Source organism: Chelon labrosus (assembly GCF_963514085.1).
Source record: "Chelon labrosus genome assembly, chromosome: 10".
Lineage (NCBI taxonomy): Eukaryota > Metazoa > Chordata > Actinopteri > Mugiliformes > Mugilidae > Chelon > Chelon labrosus.
The window spans coordinates 1,526,586-1,539,214 of record NC_140360.1 but is presented as its reverse complement, the minus strand read 5'-3'; the positions used below and the strand labels follow the sequence as shown (position 1 = coordinate 1,539,214).

The 12,629-nt window shown below is 42.4% G+C and overlaps 1 protein-coding gene across 1 annotated transcript; it reads right to left on the bottom strand.

Moving 5' to 3' along the window:
* Positions 1-304: 304 nt before the first annotated feature.
* Positions 305-11,616, bottom strand: LOC311495004 (protein NLRC3-like; the record flags this gene model as incomplete). The annotated part of the gene is made up of 9 exons (XM_084554286.1): positions 305-1,935; positions 2,546-2,719; positions 2,956-3,129; positions 3,611-3,784; positions 4,214-6,002; positions 6,172-6,400; positions 6,546-6,624; positions 8,509-8,599; positions 11,577-11,616. The coding sequence occupies 9 exons, from the start codon at positions 11,614-11,616 to the stop codon at positions 1,917-1,919; spliced, it is 2,769 nt and encodes a 922-aa protein (XP_084410412.1). The 3' UTR covers positions 305-1,916.
* Positions 11,617-12,629: the final 1,013 nt, after the last annotated feature.

The window sequence follows — 12,629 nt, the reverse complement described above, 5'->3', positions numbered from 1 at the left end:
GGGGCCCGCTGTCCCTGGACAGAGTCAGGCTACCGGTGAGAGAGAAGAGCGCGATAGAGAGAGTCACAGTGATGCGTGCGTGCAGGGGGGCAGCAGCATCGCTGTCAAATCTGTCCCTGGGAAAAGTAACGTTGCCCCGATTTGAAAAAGGAACTACGTTACGTTACCAAATTTTCAGTAGTAGCGCGTTACCCTACTTTTTACCCGAAAAAGTAGTTACGTTACTGTAACGCGTTACACACAACACTGCTGGTTACCAGGAAATACATGATCACCAAGGTACTAATAGAAGCACACAGAACATTGATTTGTGACCAGGTGTTGAATTTAATATAAAAAGAAGAAAATGTATTTTGAATAGATTCTTAGTTCATTGGTGTATGGTACCAAACCACTGGAGCATGTTGGAGCCCATTTGGATCCAGTTCTCAGTGTCTTAACAGTACTCACAGTTCCTGGGATACAGAGTGCTGTTAGATATAGTTTGGTAAACCCTCCTTCAGCAGTGTCCCGTCACTGTGGTGTCGAAACACGTCCTCAGGCTCCGTCCACGTTCAGAAGCATGGTGCAGGAAGTGTTTCCCAAGAACAAGTCTCTCATACTGTTAGCATGAGGAGCTAACTAGCATCAGTCCTCAGTGTGGTCACGGTTTAGCATCAATTAAGTAGAATTCCAGACAGAAAAGGCTCCACTGAGCGTCCAGTCTCTCCAACAAACAAATACACTAAGTGGTTCAGGCAGACACGGAACTAAATCACACTAACTTAAATAAATATACATTATTGAACTGAAGTTTTAGAGTTGACTTTCTGTCTCGCTCCGTCTCTTTCCTCTCAGTCCCACCCACCTGTTTACCAGGTAGGTTAACTTGAACATCACTGATTGGCTAATCAAACAGATTGACACCTGTCCATACCATTAACGCCACAAGAAAATGGTGCTTTCAGGAACCATGTTGAACATAGGACATTCCAGATACTTAATGAACCTTCCCAAATACCAGTAGTCTTCTACGTACTTTACAGATTCATCCTGTGGGCCAGATTATTCAATTTTATTAATTTAGCGTCAATAACAATACAAATTGTCTCAAGACGCTTTACAAAACCCGGCCTGAAACCTCCAGAGCAGCCTGAAGGAGACGGTGGCAGGAAAAACTCCCTTTTAACAGGAAGAAACCTTGAACAGAACTCAGCTCATATGGAGGAACCCATCTGCCTAAGGCCAGCCGGGTAGAGACAGAAAAGAGATAACCTCTGGAGGGCCGGTTTAGGCCTGAGGGCCATATATATGATCATATATATATATGATCATCTCACCTCGTCCACGAATGACCTGGAGTGATGTATTTGTGGATGTAACTGAAGAAGACTCATTCCAGCTCCAGCATGGATCTTATGGAGTCTCTGGTCTGACTGTGAGCTTTACAGTCGACAGCTTCATGTTTTATCTTCAGCTACTTTTAAATCATCTTTTAGTCTCTAAACTCACCTGTTCCTACAGTTCACCACCAGTTCTACAAACAGGAAATACTCACCAATCAATAACCAATGACAGACTGCAGCTGCTGCTCGTTCCAACACAATAAATATGTGGGTGAAACAGGAGTAAAAATATCTGGAATCTACTGTTTCTACAGAGACAAGAGAAGACATGGAACAAACATCTACACAACAACAGGAAGGACTGTTGATGCTGGCAGGTTGACATGTGTCTGAATCATTCATGAGGGACTGGACTTGATTTGTTGGAGCTCTGTGAAGAGTTGAAGTGCAGCTCTGTTGATGGTCTTAAATGGAGACCATGTGGATGAAGCTCTCCTCTCCACCTCCCAGTAACATGGTCCAGTCAGAGTCTGCTTCAACCGCTGGATCATCAGGACACAGCTCATCCTCTCACAACACACACCGTCCTGTTTACCACCATGAGACCCATCTGTAGAGAGAAGGAGAAAGAAGAGAGGAGGTAAAGGAGTGTTTCCAGAGTCTCCCTTCATCATCACATCCAGTAGAAAGATTAGCAGGGACTTCAGTCCTGTTCATGTTAACGTGTTGGAGTGAACACACACAGACCTGCAGAGACTTTTAGCATCAAGTCTGTTTCCTCTGCAGATTTCACTAATAAACTGCTGAGAGTCCTGAACGCTTCATTACTGCACCAACACTTTAGTGATGGATTTACTGCTGCTCCATTTAAACAAAGATCAGCTGACTAATAAACATGGAGGCTGTCATTGAAGAGATCTGATCAAACTAATGACACATGTGATGACTCTGCTCATGGTTACTAAATGTAATGCTGGTTCTGTGATGTGCAGGATTCAGTCAGACTGATCTCAGAGCTGTGATCAGTTGTTGATCAGATTTGATGAATGACCACCACTGTCTCTATACATCTTGGAAGGCTGTCAGCTGGAATCCAGCTTTATTTCCTGGACACATCAACACATCAACTCAAACACACGATCACAACAAGCTTCTGGCTCATTGGCTGACTGTTGTCTCTCTCTCTGTCTTTCATGGACTGACTGGAACCCTCTACTCACTCCAGAGTCTCCAGTTTATAGTCTGGACTCTTCACAAGATCAAGAAGCTGCTTCACATCTGAATCCTTCAGCTTGTTGAGACACAGGTACAGATATTTCAGATGGGAGGGGTTGGACTTCAGAGCTGAGACCAGAGAATCACAGCTGATCTTTGACAACCAGCAGCCACTCAATCTGAATAAACAATAAAAGAAGAAATGATTGATGATCAATCAGATGTGTTGTGGCTTTAAAAGTGTCCTCATCAATGTGTGTGTTGACCAGGAATGAAGCTCAACGTTATACAGTTATTTAAATGAGGTTGTATTTGTCTTCACTTTGCGGAACAATAAAGTTTTATTTAAAATAAACTAGATTCAGTTGGTGATTAAACATAACAGATCTACAACAGTAAGAGACAGTGAACTTACTCTAGAACCTCCAGTCTACAGTCTGGACTCTCCAGAAAACCACACAGCTGCTTCACTCCTGCATCCTTCAAGTCGTTGTCACTCAGGTTGAGATGTTTCAGATGGGAGGGGTTGGACTTCAGAGCTGAGACCAGAGAATCACAGCTGACCTCTGACAAACTGCAGTCAATCAACCTGAATAAAGAATAAAAGATGAAATGACTGATGATCAATCAGATGTGTTGAGGTCTGAAATGTGTCCTGATCAATGAGCTGTTCTCTAAAATGAGTAGAGTGACTTTGTCCTTGTGTTATTGTGGATCTTCATCATCTCAACTTTACAATCATTCATCCACACAACAAACACTGTGGATGTTTTCCTCCATCTTGTCTCATTGGAGTCAGACTATAAGGGGATTTCTCCACAGACAGTATGTACAGAAAGAATGATTAGTGACACAAAGAAGTCTGTCAATGTACATGTGAACACTGGACTTGATCTGGTTTGTGATCAGACCCACCACAGATGACTGAGGAGTTACCTGCTGATGTTCAGGAACATGATGCTCCTTCATATAAACTCTTTGAGCTCCTTTTCTATCTGGCACTCCTGACTTTTATCTAAACTGGATCTCCATTCTTTAGAAGCCTGAGAAGAAAATAAATGAAAACTGACCTCAGAGTCTCCAGTTTACAGTTTGGACTCTCCAGTCCAGCAGACAGATGCTTCACTCCTGAATCCTCCAGGTTGTTGTTACTCAGGTCCAGATGTTTCAGATGGGAGGGGCTGGACTTCAGAGCTGAGGCCACGACTTCATAGTGACTCTCTGAGAGTTCACAGTGAACAAGTCTGTGATGAGACAAATAAATAAAATCTGTTATAATGGAAAAAGACATTTCTATGAACATGATGGGTTTGATGAGTGGACAGTTGGACACATCCTGGTGGACATTTTGTCTCCACATCAGTGGTTCAGCTCATCTTCACTGACTGTGTTTGACAGGAAACTATCATTCTCATCATCTCTCTCAGACCTTTGTTTATTTGAATGTGCAGATGAATGGAGACAACACTGAGTTACATTGAGGCTTCCAGACTGTCCACAGTCTGTCAGTGGATCTGATCCCATCATGAGGACATCTGGATCAGACAACAATCAGGTTGAATTCTTTTCACCATCAAATCATCACAAAGATGTTCTCAGAGTTTTATCTGTCTGAAGAACTAAACTACTAATCTCCACTGATTGATTCTGTTAATGATCACATCAGGACTCACTCAGCCTTTCTGCAGTTCCTCACAGCTGGGATCAGTCTCCGTCGTCCCTCCATTGATGTTCGGTACTGATCCAGGTCCAACTCATCCAGAACCTCCTCTGACATCTGCAGCATGTAGGCCAGAGCTGAGCAGTGGATCTCAGAGAGTTCCTTATTTGATCTGGTCTCAGACTTAAGGAACTCTTGGATGTCCTGATGAACTGAGAGGTTGTTCATCTCCATCAGACAGTGGAAGATGTTGATGCTTCTGTCAGGAGAGATTTCATCAGTGTTCATCTTCTTCAGGTTGTTGATGGTTCTCTGGATGATTTCTGGACTGTTCTCTGTCTGACCCAGCAGACCTCCTAAGAGTCTCTGGTTGGACTCCAGAGAGAGGCCATGAAGGAAGCGAACAAACAGGTCCAGGTGACCATTTTTACTCTCCAGAGATTTAATCATGACTCTGTTCAGAAATTCATCCAGAGGTGAGTTATTGTAGTTTCTTCCCAGGAAGTCCTTCAGCACCTCTGTCTTCCTGTTGGTGTAACAGTGGATCATGTAGACTGCAGCAAGAAACTCCTGAAAACTCAGATGGACGAAGCAGAACACCTTGTCCTGGTACAGTCCTCTCTCCTCTTTAAAGATCTGTGCGAACACTCCTGAGTACACTGAGGCTGCTCTGATATCGATGCCACACTCTGTCAGGTCTGATTCATAGAAGATCAGGTTTCCTTTCAGCAGCTGATCAAAAGCCAGTTTTCCCAGAGACTCAATCATCTTCCTGCTCTCTGGACTCCAGTGTGGATCTGTCTCAGCTCCTCCATCATACTTGACCTTCTTCACTTTGTTCTGAACCACCAGGAATTGAATGTACATCTCAGTCAGGGTCTTGGGCAGCTCTCCTCCCTCTCTGGTTTCCAACACATCCTCCAGAACTGTAGCAGTGATCCAGCAGAAGACTGGGATGTGACACATGATGTGGAGGCTTCGTGATGTCTTGATGTGGGAGATGATCCTGCTGGCCTGCTCCTCATCTCTGAATCTCTTCCTGAAGTACTCCTCCTTCTGGGGGTCAGTGAACCCTCTGAGCTCTGTCACCATGTCAACACATTCAGGAGGGATCTGATTGGCTGCTGCAGGTCGAGAGGTTATCCAGAGGCGAGCAGAGGGAAGCAGTTTCCCCCTGATGAGGTTTGTCAGCAGCACATCCACTGAGGTGGACTCTGTAACATCAGTCAGGATCTCAGTGTTGTGGAAGTCCAGAGGAAGTCGACACTCATCCAGACCGTCAAAGATGAACACAACCTGGAACTCTTCAAAGCTGCAGATTCCTGCTTCTTTGGTTTCAGTAAAGAAGTGATGAACAAGTTCCACCAAGCTGAACTTTCTCTCTTTCAACACATTCAGCTCTCTGAAAGTCAATGGAAATATGAAGAGGATGTCCTGGTTGGCTTTGTCTTCAGCCCAGTCCAGAGTGAACTTCTGTGTTAAGACTGTTTTCCCAATGCCAGCCACTCCCTTTGTCATCACTCTTCTGACTGGTCGATGGTTTCCAGGTGAGGCTTTAAAGAGGTCTTCTTGTCTGATGCTTGTTTCTGGTCTGTGTGGTTTCCTGGATGCTGTTTCAATCTGTCTGACCTCATGTTCATCATTGACCTCTGCAGTCCCTCCCTCTGTGATGTAGAGCTCTGTGTAGATCTTATTCAGAAGGGTTGAGTTTCCTGCTTTAGCAATCCCCTCAAACACACACTGGAACTTCTCCTTCAGAGTAGATTTAACTTTACGTCCACAAACTTCATGAGCTTCAAGTCCTGAATGAATAAACAAGAAATAAGATGAATGAATAAACTCTCCAATAAATATTCCAACATGTCATTGCTCTAAAGAATGAGTGTGTGAATATATCTTGGTTCATCTCTGGAGACATTAGTAAATGTCCCATTTCTCCAGCAGCTTCAATGTTTAGAGAAATCCTCTTACTGCTCTGCAGACAGTCAGCCAGCTCCTCCTGCTTCATTCTCCTCAGGAAGTTCATTGTGATCTTCAGAAATAAACCTCTGCTGCTCCTCCTCTGCTCTTCATCCTCACCTTCCAACACCTCCTCATCCTCCCTCTGACTCTCTGAGCATTCTGGGTAATCTGGACTCAGAACCTTTTTGATCTTCTTCAGGTCATTCTTCACAAAAGTGATGATGTTGTCCTCCAGCAGCTAGAACAGAATAGGATATGAATGACACAAGCAGAGTGAAATCATGGAGACAAACATCAGATCCATGTTGGACACACTGACAATCCACTGGTCTACAAAGTGCAGCATGGAGATGATGGAAAGTAGTTGTTGTACATGTACAGACCAGAAAGATGGAGTCCAGCTGTGTCTGATGCTGCTGGGCAGGCTGACCACTAAGAACCTCTGAGCTCTGCTGGTGGACTCTGTGGACCAATCATCAACAATTAGCTCTCATCATGTCTGTCCACACAGAGACAAACACAAGATAAATGTCCCTGGAGTGATATGTGGATGTGAAGAGTGAATCAGATGAGTCTCTGTAGTGGTAAAGGTTTACTAGTCCTGCTGATCCCACTGACCATCAACAGCTCAGTCTGCAGCTGTTTCATAAAGCTTTGCCTCCCTGATGAATCAGCTGGAGAAGGAACCCAGAGCCAGAGACTGAAGACTGTAAAACGTCCACCAGTCCACAGTGAGTGACTGACAGGCCATTATCAGCCACACAGAAAACAAACCAGACAGAAACATTAAGAAACCTTTGTCACCTCAAACATATTTCACTATTTTAACTTTGGGGGCTGTCACTGACAGGACTATCACGTGGTCTGATCTATGGAAGTTGCCCCAAGCAAGGCTGAGCTTCTTGATCAGAGCCACTTACGACAAAACATGCACCGCTGGTACAGCACAGAACAGCCATGCCAACTTTGTGGCCACCAAAATCCCAGTCTCCCAGCCAACACACCCTCTCTGGCCGCAAGACTGCGCTGACCCAGGGGCAATATGGGTGGAGTCACAACAGGGTTCTGCGAAATCTAGCTGAAGCCATCGAAGCACGCAGACTCGAAGTGAACCATGCCAGCCCACCAGCATCACATCAGCCCATCCAATTCGTTAGACAGGGGCGAGAGGCTTTCAGTAGTACTGAAAGGTGAGACCAGGTGGAAGGTGGTCTCACTTGTGCTTACAACTGGAAAATTAGAAACAAAGTGTCTACACAAAATAGCCTGGATGTCCTTCCCCCCAACTCATCCTGAGTTTATCTTCTCTACGACTCAAACAAGGTCTTCAGGTCAGGACTCAGCTGTCCACCTACACCTGAAGGACAAGGGACAACAATGTCCACATGTTCTAAACATCTGAGGAGACTCTGGACAGTAATGGATCATCAGAGAACTACCAGGTTCATCAGAACAGGTTCCTCCAGGTCCACGTCCAGGTCCAGGTCCAGGTGAGTATCAGGTCATTGACAGACTCTAGTCATGTGACCTTCAGGTGATAAAAACCTAAACTCCCCACCAGTCATTTAGAGCTGAACACTTGGAGGAAACGTCTTCTCGTCCAGACGTCTTTGTCTGAGTTTAGTTTCTGGACATAACAATGTTCACTCTTCCAGGAATAAACCAAAGGTCACGAGTGTCCATGAAGACTAGAACGTAGATGAACCAGGAGTTTTTATTCTCCAGCTCCACTTCCTCTGCAGCGTTACAGCTGATGAGTTTCATCTGAGTCTCTACCATGAAGAAGACCTGCAGGCCGAGGCCTCAGACGTGGAGCTGCTGACTCTCTTCCTCAATGTTTCATACTAATGTGCAGACTGTGTCTATATGAACTCTGCTTAGCTTAGCATGAGTTTAGCTCCTCCTCTCCTCAGACAGATCTCATCTTCTCTCTCTCTGGTCCACAGTCAAACAGAATGAAGACTTGTCTCCATGGACACAGACTGAACAGCTGATTAAAGACTGAAGACACTACTCTGCTTCAAAGATCAGTCTCTTATCCGTCTCCTCCTCTAAGGCCTGACACTTACTGTGTCGGCCATTTTAGAAGATCTTTGTAAAAGAAGCAAGAATTCAGCAAGTTACTCAAACCATGTGACTTGTATAAAGTTAGTGATTGTTCTACTGTATATCTATATGTTGTCTATCTTCTTCTTCCAGTGTGTCTGTGTTGTTTTAGATCAACATCTGTTTATCTTCTGAGGAAACATATACAACATCTAAGCAGCAGAGATAAAACAGACATGAGTAAGTCAATGTTTATTTATCCTCAGCTCCTCAAGTCAGACAGATTTACTGACACTTTACCTCTCTGGACCAGAACCACGTCCTCCTTTAAACTCATAAATAATGTCCTTGGACCGGTCACTCTTCAAGGACACACAGCTGGCTCCAGATCCTGATTCAGGTCCAGGTCCAGGTCATCAGCTGCTGTACTTCTACTTTCCGCCCACTAGATGGAGCCATGGAGGACACACATGATGCGTTCACTGACACTGAGACTTTCAACAAACTCAGGTCCATCATGATCAACGTATATATTTTATACTATCTTCCAGTTCATAGACTTTCTATATTTTATACAGACATTAAATATCTTGTATATATTTTTAAACACATTCTTCATGTACTAGTAAACCTTCTTTTCATTTATTCCTTTTGTATTCTGTCTTGTAACATGTTGTGGTGTCTTGTCAGCAGATATGTAGCACAGTGGGACCAGGAGAAACACAATCTCACACTAATATGTTTTCATTCATATACTGAGGAGGTGACAAGAAACACCACTTGAGTCTTTAATAGATTTACTTTCTATATAGAAAACTCTAGATATCAGACATAGATTTACATATGAACACAACATATCTCATGTCCATTCCATGTTTTAAACTCTTCTATATTCTAGATAGAAATGTGTCTATCATGTAGAAAGCGTCTCTATGTTGAACTGGAGTAAAAGTACTTAGTTACTTCCAGCGCTTCCCGTTAGAAAAGCAGATCAAACTTCTAGAGACAGATTTCAAATCAAAGACTGTGTCATGGATGGAAATAATCAAATAAGTTGAAATCATATTTAGGAAGCAGGTCTGGCGCTGATCACGCAGAGACTAGAAATGGCGGATCAGTTTCATACTAGTCCTCCTCCAGACTCTGGATTTTCAGCTCTGACTCAGATTAACGTGAATTTATGGAGCTGCAGATTTCTGCTGCTTCTGTTGGAGCTGAGCTGCTGACATCTGATGTTAACCAAGAAAACATTCAAAACTGCTTCATTACCTTCAGATGGAGTTTGACACGGAGAGAAAAATATCTGCGACACGATCCTGGAGAAAGAGAAATGAAACTGAAACCAGGGAACAGCCTGAGAGGAGGAGTCAACACAAACGATGTTCCGTGTGAATGCGTGTGTGTGCGTGTGTGTTTATGCGTCTTATTATTTTCAGGATAAACCTGTATGGTGAAGAACCTGCCAAAGCTGCTTTTCCAGTCACTGCTGCTCCAAAAGACGGTCTGGTCCTGGATTTGAACCTGGGACCTCTCCCACCAGAAGAGAAACTCTAAACTCCCACCAGTCATTGAGAGTTGCCCTTAGCAAAAAGAAGTTTATTCAAGTGTACTACAAGTATACTTATTTTATACTAAAATTGAGGTAGTATACTTGAAGTTTACTTGTTATATACTATATTTCATATACTTAAGAATAGTATAGTGAAGTATACTTAGCTTATAGTGAAAAGTATAAAGAAAAGTCTAAGACTAAGTATATATAATAAAGACGTACACTTATACTTTAAAACTAAAGCTTATACTTGTACTTTGGTATACTTTTTACTACTTTCTGCCACAAAGTACTAATACTTAGTATATCTTAGTCCAAGTACAGAATAAGATCAAGTCATTGACTTGTGCATATATTTAATTTAGCAGAATAAAAATGTTTTTCCACTACACAATTTGTTTGTGGTATTACCTGTTAGAAACTTACATGTTCAAGATCATACAGTGTTGAACTTTAAAAGTTTACAGTAAATAGTTTGTGTGCTCACTAGCATTATCTTTATGTACCTTAAACACATACACAACAACAGAAACATTGACTTGACTTTATTGATCAAGTTCTAGTCCCTTTCATAAGAGTTTGGCAATGGTGTTATGTACACATCATCATCTGTTTCAACAAGAACACATTTAGTTTTAGTCATGTCAGGCCACACAGCATTAACAGTTTAGTTTTTTACCCTCATGTATAAAGTACTTTGTACAGTGAATCTTTACATACAGGCCTGTCTGATTCAGTAAGTACCTCAACCAAAACACAACATAGTTTGGCACATGAACAAAAAGCAGAAATGTGATGTCAACACGTTTGTTTAAAAATAACCAAGTCATTAATTAAACTAAATGTATCATCTTTCAAGCATACAGTACTGTTGTATCTCTTCTTTAGTCTGAAATGTCCACATCTAGTTTGCTTGTGGTAGGGTTCTTAGTGTTGACTTTATCATCTTCTTCTTCACTGTTGGAATAGTTACTCCAGTGTTCTTCTGTGTTGATTTGGTTATCTTTATTATCATTCTACATGTGAACAAAAGAAAGAGAATGAAAAATGTAGTTAATAAAATGATGACTTTTGCCTTGTGCTGACAATGTTGTCATTCATCTACACTTGGGTTAGACTAGAAGATAGGTCAAAATGTACCACAATTAAGATAAACTGTCTGTTAGATGGTATGAATGCACTCAACTATTACAGCAAACCTCTAACTACATGTACGGTAAACTACATGTGTGCACTGTTGACACTTTTTGAGGGTGTCACTGGAAGCCCTCTGATGAATATTATATAAATCAGTGACGTGGCATATGACATGTGGTAATGATTATACCTACCAGGGGAGCTGACAGCACAGTTTAGGAAAGATTCTTAAAAGTCAATCAAGCAGGATAAGAAAGTTACCCAGATATATGGGGGAATGTATCCTGGCAACAGAAGATGTCCTGACATAATTCAAGATTTGATGTCTGTAATAACTTGGACAAACTGTGTCATTGTGTATTTACCTGTTGAAAGGCAGTATCCAAAAGCCTAGGTGTGGAGGAGCTCTGTGTGTGTGTTCTGATCTTAGACATCATGAAATCATAACAGTCTTAATTCGTTATCTGTTACTTACTTTTACTTTCCATCTGAACTTGGTAGTCCTTGGAATCTCTGCTCTGTAATCCTCCAAATATCTTTTATAAGGTCTACGACATTTCTCCATGTTAGCTCTAATGAGCTAATTCAGAAGCTTCTCCAGCTCTCGCTGTCACAGTGTCGCGCACATAAACTGTACAGTCGCGCTCTGCACTTCCGGTCCATGTTCCCGCCTCCCTACCTGGCAGCCAATGGGAGCCTAATTTCAAGCTGGCGTCCATCGCTGCAGGTAACGATCTTGTTCTCCAAAGAAAAACCAATGGTCCCGTTCTCAACAAGGAAATAAGGAGAAAATGACATGGAGGTGAAGTGGAACATTAAAGGCAGAGAAAAGTCAGACGGTCCAGCCTTTTTCCCAGCAAAGGTTTTAATGTTTGGTGGTAAGTTGTTGCATTTTATTTCTTCCCAGTTACCTTGATAGCATTGATTTAATCTGTCACTTTGTCATAGCCCAGTTGTTTGCACGTGACGTCACCGCCGGCATGCTGCTCATTGTTTTCCATCAGTTACCACTCTGTCATATTCTAGATCAGGGATGGGCAACTGGCGGCCCAGGGGCCGCACACGGCCCGCGACCTCACTCGAAGTGGCCTTTAGATTAATTTTTGATAATTATAAAAATGTGTCCTCTGCGGCACTGAATCAGTTGTAATCACACAGTTGGCCACAAGATGGACTAGATGTTCACAGAATTTAAAAGCAAACCTATGTGCTTAGTCTGTTTAGAGACGTTATCTGCCATGAAAGATTTCAATTTAAGTTGCCACTACAACACGTTGCACAAAGATAAATAGGAGGAGTATACTGAAGCTGCAAGGGCTGCTATCGTAACGGACCTTAAATCAAATGTAGCAAACAACAGCGACTTTTTACCAGTGCTCACTGCTGGTAGTGGTGAGGTAGAAGAGTACAGGAGACATGTTAAACTCTTTCTTAGTGTAAAAATTCACAAATAAATTCTTGCAATTAATGTTTGTCTAATGTTCTGCAGGTTTCTGCCATCCTTGAAGAGGATGGTGATTTGTATGTTTTATTTTCATGAGCCCTTTGCACTGAAAAAAATAACTTAGTGGTTATTTTTGTTTGCTTCAATAAACATATATACATACATACACAAACATATTTAAAATGTCAGTTTTATCATATCTGGTTAAGTGTGCAGTCCTATGTGGCCCTCTGGTAATGTCAATGAAAGATTGTGGCCCCCTCCATCATTTGAGTTGCCCATCCTTGG